Raw genomic sequence first — 24,339 nt, 5'->3', positions numbered from 1 at the left:
ACCACCATTCGGGCGTTTTGCCCCAGGCCTATTTTAAAACATTTTTTAAATGCGTTAGAAAATCATGAAAACCTTATTGTTTTGAATAGGAGACCATTGTGAAATGTAGCTGGGTTTGTAAATTTTGCACCTATACGTTAAAATGGTTAGATATTTTTGTTTATATGGGCGAAAACGTCATAATCGGTCTCTCCAAGCATTTGGAAGGTAAACATTTTTTCAACACCTTTAAACACAACCTTTCAAGTACTACTACCTCAGCACAAACAACACAAACATTATCTCTGTCTCTACACGCAACCATGTCCATCGTCTTAAATACCATCGTCGTCCATCGTCCATCGTCTTCAATACCAGTCCAAAGTAATCTTGCTCTGCGAGAAGGGTTATTCGGTAATTATTGAAATGTTACTTTTAAGTTTAATTTCAGTTTTATTCTACAAATGAGACAGACGGGTCTGGGTCATTTGGTATAAAGTCATTTGGCATAACGCTTTTTGGCATAAGGTGATTTGGCATAAAGGCCATTTGGCATATTGTTCATTTAGCATAACGGACATTTGGCATAATTTAGAACTGCAAGAAAAGAGTGTGTCATTTGGCATAACGGACATTTGGCATAATTTTGAGCTGTGAAAGCGAAAGGGATATTTCATGTAATGTTTAGCGTAGATAAAGTAGGTCGAGCGTAGATAAAGTAGGTGTTTTCTGATAAATTTAGACTGATGGTAGACATTTTCCGGAAGAATGAAATAACAAAACGGCAGAATTGCTTCCGAGAGAGGGATCACATCCATCATTGACTGATTCTGGCCAAATGCCTACTTTTAAAGTACACTCAAATAAAAAATCCCCTTTGATTCATGTGCCAGCCCACATGGATTTTTGCAATGGGGTTTGCCCAATGAATGGTATGTGTGAAATCAATAAATTTCCCTCAAAGTTTATTTACATAAAGTACATGCTTGGTTCATATAGAATACATAAAGTTCGCACAAACTTTTGATTAGATCATTCAATGGAACATATGCGTACGGGCAATAATTTATATTTCTTGATTTATTTTTTCCGTCCAAAATAAAACATCATGAAATAAACGAGGTTAGCAACACATTTATTGATGTTATTAGATAAGAAATCATGGAGGTCGTTAAATATACTACTGTAACTGCTTAGGGCCGTTTTCTTCACCTCCGCTAAACTCTTAAGCGGTGCTAAGCCATACGTTTAAACTAGGTTTAAGCACTAAGCGGGGGTGAAGAAATTGGCCCTTAGTCAATAATCGATTGAACTGTAAGTATTCTCATGATGCATTATGCGCATGCCATGATTCGATTTGTCGCGATTCTCCAAAACCACGGCGCGATATCTCAAGGCTACATATGATTAATGACGCAGGTCCCCGAGAATATCATCGGGATCATGAGCTCTGACTCGGGAAGATCAGCGGCATTTTCTGGAAGCAGAAGTAGTGTGTAGCTGTTGCGTTTTTGGCATCGAGATTTCGGGAATCGGGAAATGAATACGATGGCCTGTGAATTCTGTTGTGGTTGTCCGATTTATCCGCAAAACTTTTCTTGTTTCCGCTTGCTGTACCTGTGTCGATTATTTTATTATATTAGCATTAGCACTTCAGTATATAAGCAAAACATACATACGAATGAGGACAATAACCCAATTTTGGCTAACTAACGATGATATTATTTTTCCACTTCCTCAAAACACGGACAATCATGAAAATCTCACTGCTAGAAGCTGGAGGAACCTGTATTTGCGCAATCGAATAATCAAATGCTCGAACGAATAACACTAAATGAAAGAACACGCGTTTAGAGAACGTTTTTCGTTAAAGTTTCTTTTAACTCTCTTAAAACTCTCGGCGTTGAAACTTGTGGTCGACTCGGTGATCGACGCCATTTTTTTCACTCTGCAAACAATGCATAAAGATGGCACATACATTCGATACGTCGTGAAATATGATTTTCATGGATTTCGGAAATACAAAATATGAATGCTATCTTAGTAGGTATATGAATTCAATGGATTTCATGATTTTGGTGATTTGCCCAACGTATGCGTATCTGCACATACATTTAATGATAAAAATTTCTTGCTTGTAGGGATTACATCCACAGTTGCTTCAATCCGGGCATGCGCCTTAAGACCGAATCAAATCCACCATTGCCTTAATCCGGGCAAGCGCCCAACTTTAAAAACTCAAGCAATACACTTGTCGTAGACGAGTTACTAAAATCAATCAAGTCACATATGAGTTACTGCAACCAAATCAATCTGAATTGTTCTATTCGAGGAAGAGATCACATCTACCATTGGTTTATTCCCGGCAAGCGCCTACTTATAAAGAAGTAGTCACATCTGTAGCGACCCTAAACGCTATGCAATAATCATCATTTTTCTTCTATTTTTAAAGTATGTCATTTAAACGAACAAAAGGAAAGATTGGACAGGTTGGAACCTGTCCATTTATGTTTATCAAATAGCAACCGCTGTTGAAAATAAACAACGGATATTTAAGTATAAGCAAAACTTGGCGAATAAGCTGGCCTAGAAATAGTAGCTGACTCAATTATTAAATAATTGTTTATTTAGAGAGTACGAATGCTCTCGGAGCAGAATGTCACATGAGAGTAAATGTAGGTAGCATGCAACATTCTGCAACATTATTGAAAATGAGAGAAAAATTGTAAACAATAGCCAGTAGTTATAAATAACGTTTTTGTAAATAAAGAAGAGAGACGGATTTTGGACTTGGAGTTAGCAAGTCACATCCGAATTGTTCAAGTGTTTTATTTTTCAAATTGTGATGACTGTTTTCCAGAAAACTAACCGCTCGAGCCCGCGCACATCCGCCATTTGCCATAATCCGGATAGGGCCTACTTTTAAAGAAGGGGTCACAACGAATCAAACCCTCCATTGCCATGATCCGTGCAAGCGCTTATTTTTAAAGAAGGGATCACATCCACCCGTTACTCAATCCGGCCATGCGCCTTCTTTTAAAGAAGGAATCACATCCACCATTGTCATAATCCAGACAAGCGCCTACTTTTAAAGAAGGGATCACATCCTCCATTGCCTCAATCCGGGCAAGCGCCTTCTTTTAAAGATGGAATCCCATCCACCATTGTCATAATCCAGGCAAGCGCCTTCTTTTGAAGAAGGAATCGCATCCACCCTTAATTCGGGCAAGCGCCTACTTTTAAAGAAGAGATCATATCCTCCATTGCCATAATCCGGGCAGCATCTACTTTTAAAGAAGGGATCACATTCTTCATTGCCATAATACGGCCACACGCCTACTTTTACAGAAGGGATAACATCTACCATTGCTCTAATCCGGACATGCGCCAACTTTTGCATTGCATTGCAAATGCATTCTTTCCATGTCTTTTTAATATTATTATCGACGGGTCTTATATTTACTAAACCGGGGTGTTTGCCGCACCACTTAGTCACCATTCAGCGAACGCAAAGAAAAGCTATGCCAAATGTCCGTTATGCCGAAAGACCCTTACATTTAACGCTGGTCACAATTATGCCAAATGTCCGTTATGCCAAATAACCGTTATGCCAAATGACCTTATGCCAAATGACTTTATGCCAAATGGCCCGCTCCCGAGACAGACCCTTAGCAGAGCTAACGCATAGGTATGCTCCTGGGTTTTGCAGACGAATCGAGGTCATTGGAAACTATCGCAGAGGAATGGTGTATTATTTTGTCTTACTAAAGATTGAAATGGTATTTATAAGAATAGACATAACCATTCACTCTACCAATGCGAAGTAAATTATTACGGATTGAAATAAAATAAAAAGATATGTAGGATATGTGATTGGAGGTGTTGAGGAAAATGTTTACCTTGGAATGTTTGTGAAGTGGGACAATGATCCTTATAATGGTTTCATAGCACACTTGAAGAGTAAATCGCTATGTTCAAGAACATTATAAAGCCATAGTTATTACTTGGGATGTTTCCCACAAAGTTGAAAAACGTATTGCTGCTGCGAACATGGTATTCTAAGACTACTTACGTCTTACTTATTCGTTTACTGCCCATAGAGGCATAAATATTTATTTATTGTCGTCAATCATAATTGTAGACCTATTTACATTTGAATTCTTAACTATTCTAAATAACGTTAAATAATGTTGATACTGTTTAAACTTATTGTAAAGTGTCATTAACTTATAATACGAGAGAAGATCTGTTTCAGCTGTGTTTTGGACATCGATAAGTCAATAGTGTCACAATGTTTATTATAAGTGATCATCATTTGATTCATTGGGCCATATTTTGCATAGTTTGTTCGATGATAATTTACGGAGAATATTTGACGATGTTGTAAAGATCGTAATGGAACATAAAAATTAAGTTTTGGTAATAGCTCCGTTGCGAGTCAATTCTGTTTGAAACAATATTGTTTATAAAAGTTACTATTGCCAAATCTCGACGCACTTTCAGTGAATGAATATTGATGAGCTTACAACGAGCTACATATGGTGGCAATGGAAATTCGGTCCACCCTAACTTTCGTAGTGCATATAATAAAAATTGTTTTTGAACTGACTCAATTCTGTTGGCATGAATAGCTGAAAATGGGGACCAAACTATGCTGCAATATTCTAAGATTGGCCTTACATAAGCTGTATATAGTGTTTTTATTGTGTATGGGTCCTGAAAATTGTAACAGAATCGTTTTATAAAACCTAACATGTTGTTGGATTTGCTTACAATTAAGTTATAATGATCGATGAAAGTGAGTTTTGAATCCAATATTACTCCCAAATCTCTTACTCTATTGCTTCTTACTACGTTCTGATCATCAAAACTAATATTTGCACTGAGTATGTTTCTGTTTTCTGCTGAAGGTTATTGTTGCATTTTTTTATATTCAACTGTAGAAGACTTTTTTACACCCTGTATGGAATACCAATATTTCATCTTTGAATGTATCGATATCCTCGACAGTTTTGATTTTTAGGAAAAGTTTCATGTCATCTGCATAAATTAAGACATTCATTTTATGAAGCACAAGAGGGAGGTCATTTACAAATAAAATAAAAAGTAATGGACCTAAATGAGATCCTTGAGGAACTCCAGAAGAGGCTTGTATTGGGGTTGACTTTCCTTCGAGTCGATAACAAACACTGAAGAAGTTTCCAAGTAGGAAACGAAATACGTATCTGCTTGTTGATACATAAAAAAGTTAATAGTGGAAGTAAATGGAAGAATAATAGTCTTTACCCCTTGTAGCATTTCCTCTAAGACGCTCTAAAATAATTAATCATAATTAATCAATTTTCCTTTGTATCTTACAATTTGAACACGACTTGTTAGTTACGATTCAAGCCAATGAAGAAGTTTTGGTTGAATTCCCATCTTCTGCAGTTTGAACAAAAGCATGGGTAAATCAACGCGATCAAAAGCTTTGCTAAAATCTGTGTACAAGGCTTCTACATGGTGACCACTATCCATTGCATCCAAAGAATAATTAACGAATTCTGTTAGATTTGTGGCTGTCGAACGACCTTTAAAGAAACCGTGTTGCTTAGATGTGATTCGATTTTTAATTTGAACAAATATTTTTTCATTAACAATTGCTTCGAACAATTTCGGTATGCAAGATATAAGATCAATACCACGATAGTTACGAACATTAGATTTTATACCAGATTTAAAAATTGGAACTAAAAATGATTTTTTCCACATTAACGGAAAACATCCTGATTCCAGTGACATGTTGAAAATCCAGAATAATGGAGCAGTAAGTTCAATTGCTAGAGTCTTAATAAACACTGGAGGTATTCCATCGGGTCCGGAGCTCTTAGACCCATCTAGATGTTTCAGGGCATCACAAATTTCGTGTACATTCAGATGGTTGACGCAAACGTCATTTGAAAACTCAGGATAAAAATCGAAAAAGTCGCGATCTCGATCATCTTCTGAGTGGGTAGTGTGTACTTCTTTAAAGAAATCGGCAAACAAATTACATATTTCCTCAGGACCATTACCTGTTCTACCATCTAAATAAAGTTTCGATGGAAAATTGGCTGATTTTAATTTAGTGTTCACATAGCTGAAAAAATGTTTTGGACTAGTCTTGATTTCACGTTCAGTTTTTAAATTATATTCATTGTATCCGATATTTATAGCACAGTTCAGTTGATCACAAATATTAAGATACTCCTCTAAATAATGTTGAAGATTTTCCTTCTTGTAGTTTTTATGTGCTTTCTGCTTGCGATTTTTAAGATTTCTAATATCTCTTGTAAACCAAATTGGATTTTTCGATACAGCATGACTCCTCCGTCTTTTAACCGGCACCTCTTCCATTATTATATTGTGCAATGTGTTATAAAACTTTTCTGTCGCTTTATCAACATTTTGTTCGTTCCTTATAGCAGGTTGCCAATCTATATTCTTCAGTTTATGCTTTATATTTCCGTAGTTGGCTGATTGATAATCGAAGATTTCTTCAAACTCACATTCGATTGGTATATCATTAACGTGTACAAACAAAGAGAATTCAATTGCTGTGTGGAATACTTCATTTCGCCAAAGAGGAGCTAGTGATTCATTTACACAAAAATCTTCATAACAGTTAGTCAGCAGTAGATCTAGATAACACTTTTGGATATTCTTCACATGATTGATTTGATTTAATCCCAAGTTAGCAATTTTATCGAATACAAAATGCAATAGCTCATTTTCTCCTATGACTGGAAGTAAAATGCTCTCATTGTCACAGTCCGGTATGAAATCTACATTTTTTTGGTTAAAATCACCATATATGTGCACTTTTACTTCAGGAGGCAAGCCAGATAAAACATTCTCGGCGATACCAAAAAATTTATCATAAATATCTCTGCGAGCATTATTTGGAGGAATATAAACTGAAGCAAAAACATGAGTTTCACATGAAATTTGTACCTTGGCCCACACTTGTTCAAAATCATTGAATTTATCCGTTTTAATTATTTCTGAATTGAAAATTGTGGATACTGCAACCAAAACACCTCCTCCTGATTTTTTCAAGACCGTTCGTAGTCTCTGTCATCTCTGTAAACGTTGTAACTATTACAAAAAACTTCTTCATTTTTAACACTATCGTACCAACTTGTTTCAGTCGCTAAAATCACGTTGAAAGATGTACTTAAAACATTATTTTGGATTTCAGTCATTTTAGCAGTGCTTCTCATCCTATTAAAATTTTGACAATTTACCGATATCTCCTTTTTGTTTTTTTTTTCTTCCTAAACAATGGAGGGGGAATCTGCTCAACAGACATCCTGGGTTGACCAGGAAGTGCTGGGTTAGGGGTCACCTCCAATGAGGGAGGCAGGGCTGCATCCCCGACCAGCTAAACCGTTTCCATTGCCGCCAAGCCCATCGTCCCTTCGGTACAACCAGAAAGTAATGCTTCAAAGGGGGGCCAGTGTATAACGCACCCTCGAGGTTAGCTGCGTGTCCAGCATCGAACATCGTGACTCGCTTTTTTAGAAGAACACCATGGTATCGTGCCAGCGCATTGCCGGCTTTCCAGGTGGCCTTACCACGCCCTATGTCCTCGGAAGGTGGGCAGGGTCGACTTCGCGCCTGCTTCCCTCTGCACGACTGGTATCAAGAATGATGATGCCGCGTGCACCCCAAATTGACCTTTCTGCGATAGGGCCTATTCGCCAGCACACAGAGGGACTTGCCGACGCGAGGCCTACGCCTGCCCCAGCCTTGACGAGGACCCCTTTCCGTCCTCGGGCTCGGAACCCGCCCGGTTGACTGACGCCGCGAAAGCGACGATACCATGTTGTTCTTCGCGCGGTTACTTGTTCGATAAAAGGATCGAGTTCGACCACAGAGCATGACCACCGGTATGACCCATGGAGCCGACTCCGATCCCTTGGACCACCTCTTATTTGCGCCTGAACTAGCCATCCTTGAGTCCACGCGCCACCTTCTGTGTAGCTCCGAGACGATTTGGGCGATAGCCGATAAAACGGCGTTCCAGCCAACTTCATCTTTACACATCCTCCGAACTAGGTTGTCCGGGTAGTGTCCAGACCACATGTGGCAAGCATGTGGTCACGCATTGCGCGAAAACGTGAGCACACGAACAACACGTGTTCCGCCGTTTCCTCTAAACCTGCGCACACCAAACACTCGGGCGAAGCCGAGCAAGCCAGCTGCTTTACCTGCACTTTGATTTTGCAGCACGCTTAAACGCCGGGCACATCGAGCCCCCCATGGGGTGCTTGCTGTTCACAGCTTTGCTGAAACAAATCAAACAATTGGGAGGGTTCGTGCAGCATTGTGCCTTATGTCCCTCCAATCCGCAGCGTCGGCAGAGATTGCTTCTGTCAGGGCCTTTGCAGTCCCATTGCTTGTGCCCCGGTTCCAGGCACTAGAAGCAAACTTCGGGTTGCTCGTATATGCGCACAGGGCATACCGACCATCCCACCTTGACGCTCCCTAACTTGACTACCTTGGAGGCGTCCGCTGCAGATAGCCGAACCAATGCTACCTGCGTCCCTGCCGGACCTTTCCGTAGCCGAACGGCTGCGGTGGGCGTCTCCACTTCACACTGTCGCCGCAGTGCCGTGACGAGCTCTTCGACTTCAGTGATCTCGTCCAGGTCTTTAACCCTTAGATTCACCTCCGTCGTGAGTGCCCTCACCTTGACCGTCTCGCCTAGGACCTCCTCCGCCAACTTCTTGTAGGCGGCGCCCTTTTGCGAGACGCCCCGCTTCAGCTCGAGTATCATCTCGCCCATCCGGGTACGTCTTATTCGACGTACGTCGGCGTCGAGTTCGCCGAGCTTGACGTCACTCCTCATCGCCTTCAAAACATCCGAGTACTTAGCCTCGTCCGCCGTGATGACTAGGGCATCGCCCCTGGAGCGATTGGCGCCTACCCTAGACTTCTTGCTACCCTCATGACTAGGGCATCGCCCCTGGAGCGATTGGCGCCTACCCTAGACTTCTTGCTACCCTCATTCGCCTGGGCCTTCTTTTCGGCCCTTGACGTCTTCGGTTTCCTCTTGTTCTTGACCAGGGTCCAGGAGGCGTCATTCCCCTCTATTTCCCTGGTCTGGTGCGGCTGAGAACTTTCAGCCTGCCGTAACCCCTTACCGTCTTGCCTGAGTGGACGGACCTTTCCAGGTCCTTCCTCCCCCGGTTTTGGAGGTACCTGACCGGGGTTCAGCTTCCCAGCCCCACTACCCTTGTTCGGGGTAGTAACCCTCGACCTTGCCCGAGTCCGCGAATCCTTGGGCCTCAGTCTGGGTAGACCTCGACTCCACCGATTTCACGGGTTTACACTTGGCCGTCCCGACCGCCCTCTCCAGCTTGGCGTCCAGCATCGACTTTCGAAGTTTCTGCAAGCTCCTTTTGAGGTCCTTGCTGATATTATGCTTCGATGACGCAAAGTCGATGATGGCGTCCAGCTGTTCCGTCGCCACCTCGAAGGCCGAAAGCCCATCGCGTTTGCGGTTCATCGCCTTCACAAGCCATGGGCCGTCAATAACCCCTTCCGGCGTTTTTATAGCCGAGAGGAAGGTTGAGTGACCCACGCTGGCGCTGCGCACTGAGCTGCCGACTATTGCCTCTGGCCTCCTAGGCGGAGACCTGAACAACCCACCTCTTGCGAAGGGGTTGTCGCCTACATTACTACCACTAATTGAAGAATTGACTTGGTTTTCCATTTTGGTCCCACGAGTTGCTCGGGAAAAGAGGTCCACCACGCCAGAGCCCAGCATAACGCGGTAAGGGACAATTACTGTGGAGGGTGCCTAGGTACCCCACAGGCTCCGTTAAAGGCCTAGCTTATTATTTCACCCCCTGGCCATGCATCCCCTCGGCACGGGTCGCTTGACGCCTTGGGATTAGGGGTTAGGGACGATGGTCCCGGTCTAACTCGCAGTGGCCATGGGGAGGGGTCGTCAAGCCCTTGGATAAAGTCCCTGCTGCCCCCACCGATATCTCCTGAGATTGTACGACAATTCCCCGAATAACAATTCCCCGAATGCAATTTCCCCGAATGCAATTTCCCCGAATAACAATTCCCCGAATGTAACATTTCCCCGAATGTAACATTTCCCCGAACGTAACAATTCCCCGAATGTAACATTTCCCCGAATGCATCTCCCTTCTTTTTGAGTGAGGCACAAGGCGATGGGTATTAAGTAAGCCATGCGAGCAAAGTCGTATGATTGCCGATCCGGAAGTTGCGAGTTCGATTCTCGGTGTGGCCTAAGATGCTTAAGGGTGAGAAGCATTTTCGGCTCCTTGTGCACAGTGTATCCATTGTACTTGCTACTGGCAGGTACCGGAAAGCTTGCGATAACTGTGGGAATGTCTTCTTGAAATGAACGCGTTTGATCGGTATAAGATGACAGTAGGAGATAATTCCTTCTTCAGATGATAGCATCGCCCGGTATTAGGGGAAAGAAAGTGATAATGTCTTCCTCAAATGAACACATTTGCCCGGTATAAGGCAAAAAGGATAGATAGTCCCTTCTTTAAATGAACTCGTTTGTCTGGAATAAAGTGAAAAAATGAAACAACGCCTTCTTTAAATGATCGCGTCTGTCCGGTGTAATGAGAATGGAGGAGATAATGCCCTCTTTAAATTAAGGTCTCTCGAGACAGAAATTCTGTCCGCAATATAGCAAAAAGAGGAGATAATTCGTTTACTAAGCAAGTACCACGCTTGCATAATACATGATTGATATGAAGCAATTATATGTTTCAAAACTGCTGTTATATTACACCACACTTATCTAAGAAAATGCTTATTTGTTTAATTTAACATTCTAAAAAAACGGCATTCTTTCAAAGGTCATTCTGAAAAAGGTAGAATCCATCAAAAGTCACACCGCGAAAGTTACAGACCGCCTAGCGCCATGTTGAGAAAATGAATTCGGCAAAATGTTTTTCGGTGAAATATAATACATTTAATACATATTGCGCAATAAGGGATCTTATATATATATATATATATATATATTTTTCTTATTATGGCCAAATTCGCCTGCATCAAAATAAGAGATCAGATTAGTCCTTATTCTCATTCTCAATTCATTCATCTTTGCATTATTTCTAGCTAACGCCTATTTTTGAAGGAACACAAACTGCCTTCTTTTAAAGAATGCATCACATCCCCCATTATCCCCCATATTCAGGACAGATACAGGTTATAAAAGAACGAATAATAACATTCATTATCTGGTGAAACACCCACTGAAGAAGGGACACATTTACCATTGCATTGTTCCGAGCAGATGCATTCTTTTTAAAGAAGGAATCACATTCACCATTGCCTCTTTCCGGGCAAACGCATTGTTTTTGTTTACAAGGATTCACATCCACCATTGCCTTATATATTTGAAGAAGGTATATGCAGGACAAGAGTATGATTCCGAAGATAGTAAAAATATTTACCAAAAGGCTTTCGATCGGAATTGCAGTTTGATACTATTTTAGGAAAAAAAACTACCTTAGAGAACACTGTACCCTGATATCTTTATAATTCAACACCACATCTTGGAGGATCAAGAACTACAAATACTACCAAAGGCTATTCAGCAGCTATAAAGCTTTCCAATAAGACACTCTTGAATGTATCTTTAAACACTGCTTTTTCGGCCGCATACAGTCGATTGCGAAGATGTGTTTGCAGGTATTTTATTTTCGGGGAAATGTTCCATTCGGGGAAATGTTACATTCGGGGAATTGTTACATTCGGGGAAATTGCATTCGGGGAATTGTTACATTCGGGGAAATTACATTCGGGGAAATTGCATTCGGGGAATTGGTTTTCGGGGAATTGTCGTACAATCATCTCCTGAATATTGCTATTTGTAGCACTGTTTTCATTTATTACATTATTAGTGTGATTTTCGCCATCGTCATTAATAATAATAATACAATCACATATAAAATTAGTCCTATCTGCTTCCTATCCCCTACAGTTGTGGAATGAATCAAATATGAGATTGTCGAGCTGCTACACGCAGCAGCTTAGCTTCCGTAACATACATATAGGAATGAAAGTCACTCTCAATAAAACTTCTCAAGTAACTAAAAGTTCCTTCAAGAGTACGTTTTTCGCTTAAGCAGCTCAGTGAAGCTGAGTTAATTCAGTAGCCATTTTCAGACATGAAGCATGGAAATTATGAGAAGCTTTTGTGGCTTTTGTGACAGTACAGAAACTATGAGACAGTGTATCAAGAGGAAATTATTATGAATCCTATGAAATATGGCAGACTGACAATGAGCTGGCTATCTAGTACTAATGTAAGAAACAATAAAAAAAGCAAATACAACATTGAGCAGAGAACGGAATAAATGCTAGAAATAAATAATTAAATTCTTGATTTCGTGTGTGTTACTTCTAGGTGAAGTTAAACGATTTACAATGATATGGAAATGCTAATCTTCCAAACTTGGACGTACATGTTCATGATAGAATTAGAGGCGAAAGTATAGAATTGATAGTTCCGTTAGGATACGGCAGGCATGAAGAATGTTTTTTTAGAAGTCGATTTGAAAGCGAGCGGAGGGCCTAACGGAACTATCAATTCTATACTTTCGCCTCTAATTCTATCATGAACATGTACGTCCAAGTTTGGAAGATGATATTAGCATTTCCATATCATAATAAATGGAAAAAATGTGATTCACGCAAAAATAAGAAATAGATTACCCGAAAAATACTTCTAAAACGCTTAAAACACAGAAACAAATGATTTTTCAACATTTTTGATCCGTTCAAAAAGTGGGTTTTTATAAAGAAATGTTACACAAGTGCATATTTTCAATTTTGAGGGTTAATTATCGTGATTTATCCATTGCTGAGTTATCAATTGACTTTTTATACCGAATATTGGAGAAAAAACTATTGTTAAAAACACTTTTTTCAAAAAATCGCAGATGAAATATTTTGAAACACTCATTTATATTGACCATACCAAACTTTCTGCGAAAGAAAATCATTTTTTACACCCTTTTGTAACCGTGGCATTGACGATCCTGTCAGGTTATTATTTTTTTTTATTTTACGACAGCAAAACAAAACTTAGATCCTGACGAAAAGAAAAATACAAACTGAGCCGAAAGTGTAAACTGTGTTATTATAAGCTTAGCTAAGCTTAGCTTAGACTGACTGTACATATCAATGGTTGCTACTCCGTGATTGATCAGAACTGGTGCAAATTGCACTACGATCCAAGTGAATAGTGGTTGGGATTTACCAACTATTCTCGAAGTGCACGTTTCAGCAGCTCGCAAATGTTGATCAATAACGGCGCCGGCCAAGTCCTTACAGTCAGTTGGGAAAGGGAGGAATGTGAGTGTGGTAATTGTTGCTACTAGAGACCGAGAATACCTCTGCATCTCCACATTTACCACGGGAAGGAAGTAGTGTTAGTTGGGTGGGGTAATCAGTAACATAGATCGGGATTCACAATGGAAAGTGATGTGACCTATGAAACTTCTACACAGCAGTATTAGCATTTCCTTAATTTGTACAATTGTTCATTCTTCGCGAGAATAAACAATCAATCGCTCAAAGTGAGCGATTGTTCATTTGAATTTCGGATTAGGCGCCCGCGTTATCATTTAACTCACGTAAGACAAGTAAAAAGAAACGGGATTAAAATTGAAAATAATTGATAGTAATCGGAAAGCTAATGTTATTCAGCAACCCTTATTTTATCTCTATTTGACGTTAAGAAAGAATGTAAGTTTACGTTCATTTTACATGTCGTTTATTTTGCATTACTTTCGCGCGCGTATGTGTGTCACTGACCAGTATACCGTAATCAGGATCTCACTGGTATTAATCCTGATGTGCCGGTTGGCACTCGTGTTGGGCTTGTGCGCTTTGAGCGGCACACGGTCGCTTCCCAGTTAACATAAAAAGCTCATGGTGCAATACAAGATGTTAAATTGGAGACGATATACATACATGTTGTGTGGAAAAGTATCTCTATCGCCTGCACTTCAGCATCCTACGCGACACCATATACGTTCATGTGTTGACCGGGTTTGATAGGGCCTGCTTATGGACACATGCAGCTTTTTGTAGAGGTTTAACAGAGCCCACTGTCAAACCCCACCACATCCTAGGCAGGCCCCCTAACTCGCAGTGGCCATGGGGAGAGGTCGTCAAGCCCTTGGACATAGTCCCTGCTGCCCCTATGTAAACTGTGTTATTATAAGTGTGAAAAAGTTTTGGTAAGTTTCTAAAGGACCGCGTTCAAAGCGAGTTGAAGGGATTGCGCTCAAAACGGGTCGAAAGCCGGTTGTTTTGGATCGCGCTGGTAGCGGGTCGGAAGAACCGCGCTGAAAGCGAGTTGAAAGGACCGCGCAGAAAGCGATTCGAAGGATCTTGCTGAAAGACACGACCTTATTTACTTACTTATGGATCCTGTACACCTCCGGTGGTGCAAAGCGCCGACTTGAAAGATCTTCATCCTGAGCGTTTTCCAGCTATCGCTTTAACCTGTTGCCAGATTAGATTTCGGTCGACTGAGGCTTCGTCGCCATGAGCCTCTGGGTTTGCCTCTGCTGCGATGTCCCGCTGGGTTCCAGTCTAATGCTTGTTTACAGATTTCGTTTCCGCCCCTACGTAGAGTGTGGCCGACCCAGCCCCACTTCCGATCCCGAATTTCTGTTGCTATCGACCTCTGGTGACAACGACGATGGAGCTCGTTGTTTGAGATCCAGTTGTGAGGCCACCAGGCCCGAATTATATACCGCAAGCATCTGTTAATGAACACCTGCAGCCGTTGAGTGTTCTTCACTGATACACACCATGTTTCGATACCGTATAAAAGCACAGATTTCACGTTAGAGTTGAAAATTCGTATTTTGGTGCGTTCACTTATCTGCATGTTTTCCCAGATATTTCTTAAACTTGCAAAGGCAGCCCTTGCTTTCTTGATCCGTGCGCCTATGTCGATCTTGGTACCGTCGTCTGACGTCATTTAGCTACCAAGATATTGGAAGCTTTCAACATTCTTCACTGGTTGCCCAGCTACTGTAGAACTGGAAGGAGTCACCGTGTTTGGCTTTGTTGACGTTGATGACTAAACCTGCCGAGGAGGAGCGCTCGGCAAGGTCGTTGAGCTTACTCTACATATCAGAGCGCTGTTGAGGGAAAAGTGCAACGTCATCAGCCAATTCGAAGTCGTTTAGGTGCTCCATGGTTATAGGCTGCCATAACATCTCGCGGTTCGGTTCACGGTCAATCGCACCCACCAGAATCTCGTCGATTACGATGAGGAACAGTAACGGTGATAGAATACATCCTTGCCTCGCACCAGCTACGATCCGGATAGGGTCGGATAAGACCCCATTGTACAGCACTCTACACGAAAAGGCCTCGTACTGTGCCTCGATAAGGCCGATGATTTTCTCAGGAACCCCCTTGCGTTTCAGGGCGCCCCACATATTCTCGTGATTGAGCATTTCGTAGTCAATGAATACCAAGTAAAGTGACTCTTGGAATTCGTTGAGCTGCTCCCGAATGATGCGGAGCGTTACAATATGGTCCACACAGGATCTTCCGGCACGGAATCCGGCCTGCTGCAGCCAGAGAGTCGCATCGATCTTCTCCTGAATCCGGGCTAGGATGACTTTGCATAGAACTTTGAGAGCGGTACACAGCAACATAATGCCTCGCCAGTTATCGCATACAGTCAGGTCACCCTTTTTGGGCACCTTCACTAAGATACCTTGCATCCAGTCAACCGGGAAAGTTGCGGTGTTCCAGATATTACGGAATAAACGATGCAGTAGTTGAGCGGATGTCATGGGGTCAGCTTTGAGCATCTCGGCTGATATGCGATCGACCCCTGGGGCTTTATTCGATTTCATGCTTTGGATGGCTGTTTGAATATCTAGCAGTGATGGAACTTCGGTATTGACGCATGTTATACGTCGGATCCTAGGCAGATCATGCCGAGGTGGTGATGGCCTGGCTGGCACTTGAAAAAGTTGTTCGAAGTGCTCGAACCAGCGTTTCAGCTGTCAGTTGGGTCGGTCAATAACTGACCATTCGCGTTTTTCACAGGCATCGTTGCATTTATCTTCGTCCCGCTTAAGCGACGTGAGATATCGTAGAGGAGGCGAATGTCCCCGGTTGCAGCGGCTCTTTCTCCTTCGTCGGCCAGAGAGTCGCCCACGCTCGGTTGTCCCGTCGACATGAGCGTTTTTCTTCCTTCTCAAGAGCCGAGTTTCGTTGACGGGCTAAGACTTTGGCTCCTCTGCTTTTTGATCGCTCTATCTCGGCTTTGGCTTCTTTTCGCTACTTCATCTTTCTCCAGGTCTCATAGGTGATCACCATGGTTTTCTCTGGGTACGCAGTTCACCCAGATTGTTCTCGCTGGTAAAGATGAAGGCATTCTTGATGGCGGTCCATTGGTCTTGCACGCTGCCACCTTCCGGAATATTTGCAGCACACGTCTCCAGTTCATCAACGAATGACCGTTTCACCGTGGCATCTTCCAGTCGGCGCATGTTGAACCGTCGTCCAACTCTCTCCTCCTACCGACAAATCCCCGCAATGCACAGGCGTATTTTGCCGATGAGGAGGTGATGATCAGACGTGATATCGGCACTACGTTTATTCCGTACATCAAGAAGGCTCCGTTTCCATTTTCGGCTGATACAAATGTGGTCGATTTTTAAAGTCGTCACGGGAGACCCAAGTGACCTTGTTAGCCGGTCGATGAGGGAAGAGGGGGATCGATCACCATGTCATTATTACCACAACATTCTTCAAACAGCTCTCCGTTTTCCCTCATTTCTTCAAGACCATGGCGTCCCATAATGCGCTCATGGTTCGAGTTGTCGGATCCGATCTTCGCATTGAAGTCACCAAACAGATCATGATATCACCCTTCGGAAAATTGACTAACTGTTTGGCCAAAATAACTCCGGGCAATTACTTGAAGGTTGCGCGATACATCCGGACGTTATTGTTGTGAGGCAGCATACTGTTGCCACCGAAAGTAAGGCCGTCGCCTCCACAGCAAACGCCTTTGCCGGTCCTCGTATTCGCCGTCGTTGTCACCGCTGTAGTCATGCTGCCAGTAGTGTTGATCTTGGCTTGTATGGAAACTGCATCCTTCGAAAATTCCGTCATATCATTATCCAGCCGTTGTTAGTAACCTCTAGCAGCGAAGTCTTCTATTGGTGCTCAAAGTTGAGGATTCTTGATAAAGAGTTTGAATTTTTCTTGAACCGATAAAAAAGACGTATGAATAAATTTTTGCGACCGTTTATTTCGCCTCTTGAAAAATCCGATCAAATATTTGTCCGAAAAAATGACGGACGTAAATTTTTTGCGTCCACTTTGAAGCGCAACCTACTTCGATCTCGGTTAATTCCTTTAGAACGGAGCTGGGAGGGAGATCCAGATACTACACAAGAAATAACAATAAAATTAAACGTCATGACGCAAGAAAATTATCGACGAGCAAAATATAGCAAAGCAAGCGTCACACGGACTGACCAATTTTTGTTTTGCGTGTCATCGATGTTTTCGTTGATTTCATTCAAGCCGGTGCGTGACTTTCTCAAGTTTCATATAACGTTCCGAGTGCGGGAATTCGAAATATGAAGTGTCTCGTGAAACTCTCTTTCCCGGAGTATTGAATTAAGAAAATAGAGTTAATAAACTATAGAGGACGATTGTCGCTGCAGTTCCGTTTGTTATCGTTCCCAAACATGTTTGGTACCTATCTGTCAAAACGTACTGATTTTTCCTTCGTTGACATTCAGTGCCCTATCCTCGCCAGCAAAAGATGTTTCGCCGATGACGACAGCGACAATCTTCCTCTATAGTTTATTACCTCTATTATTAAGAAGTGTCCGGAACATAGTCGTTTTTCGCTTCCCTATGGAGGGAATCACAAAATGCGGCGGATTTAATTCAGTATAAATAAAATACGAATCTCTTGTCAGCATCTATCTCGACCAACTCAACAACCAAAACTCATTCAAAGTCATTTATATAAAATATAATAATTTTGTCGATATTTTTTCACACTAATTTATTTCTAATAATGATATAAATTTCAATGTATCGTTATATAATTTTTGGAAAGTATGATATCAATCCAATGATATATTTTGGCAAATAATGTCATAAATGATCACCACTACACCTTTATCCCTTTTTGTTCATCGAATCATCGGTATTTTGGCGTTTGTTTATCACCGTTAACTTGCTTATATTTTTAGATAAACATTTATTGAAAGAAATGACATTAGCTTTTTGATTATAAAGGGATAGCCTTGTCGTCATGAAGAATCATTTCACAAGGACATTGCCGGTAATTGATGTTTTGGGGTAAGGAAAATAATTCCCCAACATATTGATTATATTTGAATGAAAATTATATGGGATAGAATGTTAATGCAATTTAGCTATTACCAATCAAAACTACATTGTGGTCTAATGATTAAGATCTCTGAGCAAAGGTTCTACAGTATTCTTTCTTCCAGGTTCGATAAACGATTGAGCAAAAAATAAGTAAATAAAAATCTGCATAAAAGATAACTCTCGATGTTCCTCTGAAGAACCCTTAAATCAAAAATTCTGACATATCGATAAAGTGTAACAATGAAAAATCATATCGTTTTAACCGATTTAACGGTATCGATATTTTGGAAAAGATCCTTTGTAATTTTTGAGAAATTTAAAATTCTTTATGAAACGACATCTATCGCTATCGATGGTTCATAAGGAAACTTTTAAAATTGGATATGAATAATTTTGAAGAAACTTAAAGAAATGGTTGGCAAGGATTGATTATTCATGATGGCAAATGTGTTTTTGTTTTCTTTTGCATTTCGAAGTAGCTTGTTTCATAACGGGTTGGAAAAGACAGAAGTTGCAAAGCGAAATCTCTCTTCCATTCTTTCACCATATATGCCAGATTCGGACGACGAACACTTTACAGATTTTTTCAAATCGTCAAAATCCGACTATTCACGATTAAAATAACGAATTTTTTTTTACTGTAGCTGCGGATTGGGTTGACTTTGAAGAACGGAAGAACAGTTCGATTGTATTAGGCATTTTTTTTGTTCAACAACCGTCGTTTCAAATATAGATTGATAATGTTCAATATAATTTTCTGCTTTTTATAGTTTTCAAGCAAATTATCAGTATCGATACTCCCCATTTATTAAACATTTTCAGCTAGGTCTGCGGTGACGTTTCATGACAACTAAAGTTAGGTCTGCACTGACATTCATATTTTTTGAATCTGAATCTCCCTCCCAGGAACGGAGTTGAACTTAATCTAAAATTAAAAAAAAACACCTTAATAAAGAATTAAAAATAACATCCTTTCGAAATGGGATTTCAAAATAATATTTTTCTGTTTTATAATATGTAAGGTAAGGTTTGTATCTTCACAAACATTTTAGCAAATGTTCTTTTGAAGAACTTTGTCTAAGACGTAGTCTAGATACTTTTGGAGATTTGTGGCGTTTTGAGCCGAGAGACACTTCTTTTCTGCGGATTCAGCTCCAATGTCTTTTCAACGGAGAAACTCTTTGTAAGTCTATGTTTAGATGTAATAGATCATCTTCAAATAAGTTTTGGATTTATAATTGTTCTAATGACCTTTGCAAATCAATGGCCAGGAAGATGGCGTGTTAAATATTTTGGACGAGAACATTTACCTCAGGCTCTAGAAGCATTTTCGAAATACTTGCGACATGATAGTGCTTACCTTTTCAAGTTCATATAAAGTTGATAAAAGAAAAAAACTGATTCAATTCCATGAATTTCGTTTTCTATCCAAGTACCAATTATCAAAGAAGCTAAAAATGTATTTCCTTCCCATCTATTCCACAGAGAATTTCGTCTGGTGCTGCGAGAAGACCCCTCCTCAGTGTTCGCCCGAGACGTCCAAATAGACGACACCGAGGGTCCGGTCGATTTCGACCTATCACGGGTTTACACCGGAATTGTGGAAGGTATGTTCCGTAACCCCTTTTAAAGAGCACTTCCATTTTATATCACTTTATTTTATTCCGAAAAAGTTCCAACCCACAACACCGGTAGCAAATTTACAAGGACAGTTTGATCAACTTCTCCGCACTGATGACTCGAAAGACACAACCAAGCATGAAATTAAATTAGTTTTCACCTGGTAGCCGTGAATCATTCAGTTTTCTCTGTTTTAGAGGTTTCCACCGGAAGTTTGCATGTTCTTCCCTGTGGAATAATTTCTGCGTTTACTCCATTTTTGTCCACCTATAGAACGAAACGTTGTAATCATTTAAAAATAAATAAACATAAAACTCGATTTAAAGTTACATAATATGTCAAGAACTTGAGTTTTTAGATTTGTTCAATGGAAATATCGAAGAAACGAATATCGACACGACAAGAATCTCAAACATCGACAAGAAGCTCAAAAGTATTTTCGGAAACCTAAGGACTTATTGCAAATCCTTTTGACATTTACAATAAATTTTTCAAACCGACTATACAAAAGAATCGAAAACGTTGAATAAATTCCAATGCACCACTACTAGGGGGATCGTCCACCGTGTTCTTCTGGAAGGAACACGCGTAGTGAAACTTCTTCGAGTGCAATTACTAATTGCAGTAACGTCTGTCCGTCCACTTGCCCGTCCGTCATCAGCCGGATTGTTCCGAGGGAAATTGGCCGCTACCCGTTCGTGCATCACGTCCGCCGCGCGCAGATCTCGCAGTTAACATTAAACTTCTGAGTGGAGCAGATGTTCGGGAGCTGCAGCACCGACTTCCACGTCCACCGCGGACCGCTGAGTGGCCCAAAGAAAGAAACTTGTTGAAAAGCCATTTATTTTTCATTATGAATAAAATTACTTCCTCCCACCGTTTTTCCACGTTCGGACGCGTGTGAGTAGCAGCCTTGCCGACTACGACGACAACGACGATGATGGGACTACCCCCGGGAGCCACTTGTTTCCATATATTCGTTCCTAGTGGGCCCTCTACTTCCGAAGGATAAGGATAAGGACTGGTGGGTTGCGCGGAAAGGGCCGTAAAAACTGGAATAGTTTTGTTTTCGTGCGCTATTTCATTCCTCTCGGCTTACTCTTGCTTCACTGCAATCAAAAGTGGATCCACTTTTGATTTTCAACATAAACTGGTGGGGGTAGACTGCTTGGTGATGAATTCCGCTGCAACTGCTCGTCTTTCACTGACTGCTGTAAGAGCCTGCAGGCCCTTGAAAAGACAAAACGAGTGGTTTTTGCGCTGTGCATCTATACATATCATGTGATGGAAGTGGTTGGGTTGTACCGTTGGATGTACTTTGTGCCAAGCCATACTTTTGGGAAATCGAAACGGGAAAACCAGAATGAGGATTAGAGAAGGGATAATGGTTGAAGGCGGAATAAGTGGAACTTGTTCTCGTTGAGCCGAAGCGAGTTCCCGAGAAAACCATGGTTATTCATAGAACATGAAGTTACAGTTGACTTGATAGAATTTGTTTTCTGTCATCTTAAATTAGGAATTTCTAGAAACATCCATTCAAATTTTAGCGGAAACGTTTGGTTGTCCGCTGATGGCAATGGTTGGACTATCGAAACAGTAGTTTAGTAGGTTTTGTAATTTTTGTTTTTCAAATAGAGTATTATAACCGCTCAAGCTGATTTTCAGCTAGCCCAATTGAAATTGCTAGTCATTGTCCGGAATAACATTTCATAATGGAAATATATATTTTCAGTCAAGTTTATATGACAACGTCAGCGTTACAGCATTTGTTATTATTTCCGATAGTCTGAAAATCAACGATTTTTCAGGGCAAATTCGGAGGAAATTGCTCGGGAAATTTTCAATTTATTTCGAAAGAAAAGCGCGAAAGATTTTATGGAGAAATTCTCAATTGACCCTCCATAAAAACTTCTGGAAGAATCTCCTGAGAAATTTCTGGAAAAAAATTCGAAGGAAGGGAGGAGGTCGGTGAGAAAAACGATATGCGAATTTCGGAAGAAATTCAGAAGGAATTTCGGTGGAGCTCCAGAGTAATTTTTGTAGAATTTTCGAAATAATTTATCAAAAAATCTCGAGCAAAGATCCTGGAGAAACTTATGAAAAAAATCATGGAGTAACTTGTGGAGAAATTCCTGGAGTAATTTGTGGAAGAATTCCCGGTGGGGTTACGGCAACTCATATATGACCGGGAGGAACTTCCGAAGGAGGAATCTCCAAAGGAATTCCTGAAAAAGTTACCAGAGGAATTCCTGGAGGAACTACTGGAAGAATTCCTGGAGAAACTCCCGAAGGAATTCCTTGAGGGACTTCTGGAAGAATTCCTGGAGGAACTACCGGAAGAATTCCTAGTGGAACTTCCAGAAGAATTCCTGGAGGAACTTCCACAAGAGTTCCTGAAGGAACTTCCAGAAAAATTCCTAGAGGAAATTCCAGACGAAATCCTGGAGGAACTTCCATAGGAATTCTTGGAAGAATTTCCTGAAAGAACTTCCGGAGGAATTCCTGGAAGAACTTCCGGAGGAATTCCTGGAAGAACTTCCGGAGGAATTCCTGGAGGAACTTCCGGAAGAATTCCTGGAGGAACTTCCGGAGGAATTCCTGGAGGAACTTCCGGAGGAATTCCTGGAGGAACTTCCGGAGGAACTTCCGGAGGAATTTCCGGAGGAACTTCCGGAGGAATTTCCGGAGGAATTTCCGGAGGAACTTCCGGAGGAATTTCCGGAGGAATTTCCGGAGGAACTTCCGGAGGAATTTCCGGAGGAATTTCCGGAGGAACTTCCGGAGGAATTTCCGGAGGAACTTCCGGAGGAATTTCCGGAGGAACTTCCGGAGGAATTTCCGGAGGAACTTCCGGAAAAACTTCCGGAGCAATTTCCGGAGGAACTTCCGGAGGAATTTCCGGAGGAACTTCCGGAGGAATTTCCGGAGGAACTTCCGGAGGAATTTCCGGAGGAACTTCCGGAGGAATTTCCGGAGGAACTTCCGGAGGAACTTCCGGAGGAACTTCCGGAGGAATTTCCGGAGGAACTTCCGGAGGAATTTCCGGAGGAACTTCCGGAGGAATTTCCGGAGGAACTTCCGGAGGAATTTCCGGAGGAACTTCCGGAGGAATTTCCGGAGGAACTTCCGGAGGAATTTCCGGAGGAACTTCCGGAGGAATTTCCGGAGGAACTTCCGGAGGAACTTCCGGAGGAATTTCCGGAGGAACTTCCGGAGGAATTTCCGGAGGAACTTCCGGAGGAATTTCCGGAGGAACTTCCGGAGGAATTTCCGTAGGAACTTTGGGGGAATTCCCGCAGGAACTTTCCGAGGAACTTCCGGAGGAATTTCTGGAGGAACTTCCGAAGGAATTTCCGGAGGAACTTCGGGAGGAATTTCTGGAGGAACTTCGGAGGAATTTCCGGAGGAACTTCCGGAGGAATTTCCGGAGGAAACTTCCGAGGAATTTCCGGAGGAACTTCCGGAGGAATTTCCGGCGGAACTTCCGGAGGAATTTCCGGAGGAACTTCCGGAGGAACTTCCGGAGGAATTTCCGGAGGAACTTCCGGAGGAATTTCCGGAGGAACTTCCGGAGGAATTTCCGGAGGAACTTCCGGAGGAATTTCCGGAGGAACTTCCGGAGGAATTTCCGGAGGAACTTCCGGAGGAATTTCCGGAGGAACTTCCGGAGGAATTTCCGGAGGAACTTCCGGAGGAATTTCCGGAGGAACTTCCGGAGGAATTCCTGGAGGAACTTGCGGAGGATTTCCGGGAGGAACTTCCGGAGGAATTCCCGGAGGAACTTCCGGAGGAATTCCCGGAGGAACTTCCGGAGGAATTCCCGGAGGAACTTCCGGAGGAATTTCCGGAGGAACTTCCGGAGGAATTCCCGGAGGAACTTCCGGAGGAATTCCTGGAGGAACTTCCGGAGGAATTCCCGGAGGAACTTCCGGAGGAATTCGTGGGGGGACTTCCGGAGGAATTCCCGGAGGAACTTCCGGAGGAATTCCCGGAGGAACTTCCGGAGGAATTTCCGGAGGAACTTCCGGAGGAATTTCTGGAGGAACTTCCGGAGGAATTCCTGGAGGAACTTCCGGAGGAATTCCCGGAGGAACTTCCGGAGGAATTCCTGGAGGAACTTCCGGAGGAATTCCTGGAGGAACTTCCGGAGGAATTCCTGGAGGAACTTCCGGAGGAATTCCTGGAGGAACTTCCGGAGGAATTCCTGGAGGAACTTCCGGAGGAATTCCTGGAGGAACTTCCGGAGGAATTCCTGGAGGAACTTCCGGAGGAATTCCTGGAGGAACTTCCGGAGGAATTCCTGGAGGAACT

General features: G+C 42.1%; 1 protein-coding gene across 1 annotated transcript in view; it reads left to right on the top strand.

The window, feature by feature from the left end:
* LOC134208419 (uncharacterized) overlaps positions 1–20,188 on the top strand; it is a 320,420-nt gene extending 300,232 nt beyond the window's left edge. The window contains exons 4-5 of the mRNA XM_062684394.1: positions 19,894–20,015; positions 20,082–20,188. Coding sequence (XP_062540378.1) covers positions 19,894–20,015; positions 20,082–20,125 — 166 coding nt within the window. The 3' untranslated portion in view covers positions 20,126–20,188. The remainder of the gene's footprint in view (positions 1–19,893; positions 20,016–20,081) is intronic.
* Positions 20,189–24,339: the final 4,151 nt, after the last annotated feature.

This window comes from Armigeres subalbatus, chromosome 1 (assembly GCF_024139115.2).
Source record: "Armigeres subalbatus isolate Guangzhou_Male chromosome 1, GZ_Asu_2, whole genome shotgun sequence".
NCBI classification, from domain to species: domain Eukaryota; kingdom Metazoa; phylum Arthropoda; class Insecta; order Diptera; family Culicidae; genus Armigeres; species Armigeres subalbatus.
Note: the sequence above shows the minus strand (reverse complement) of the source record. Positions and strands in the feature narration are given on the sequence as shown.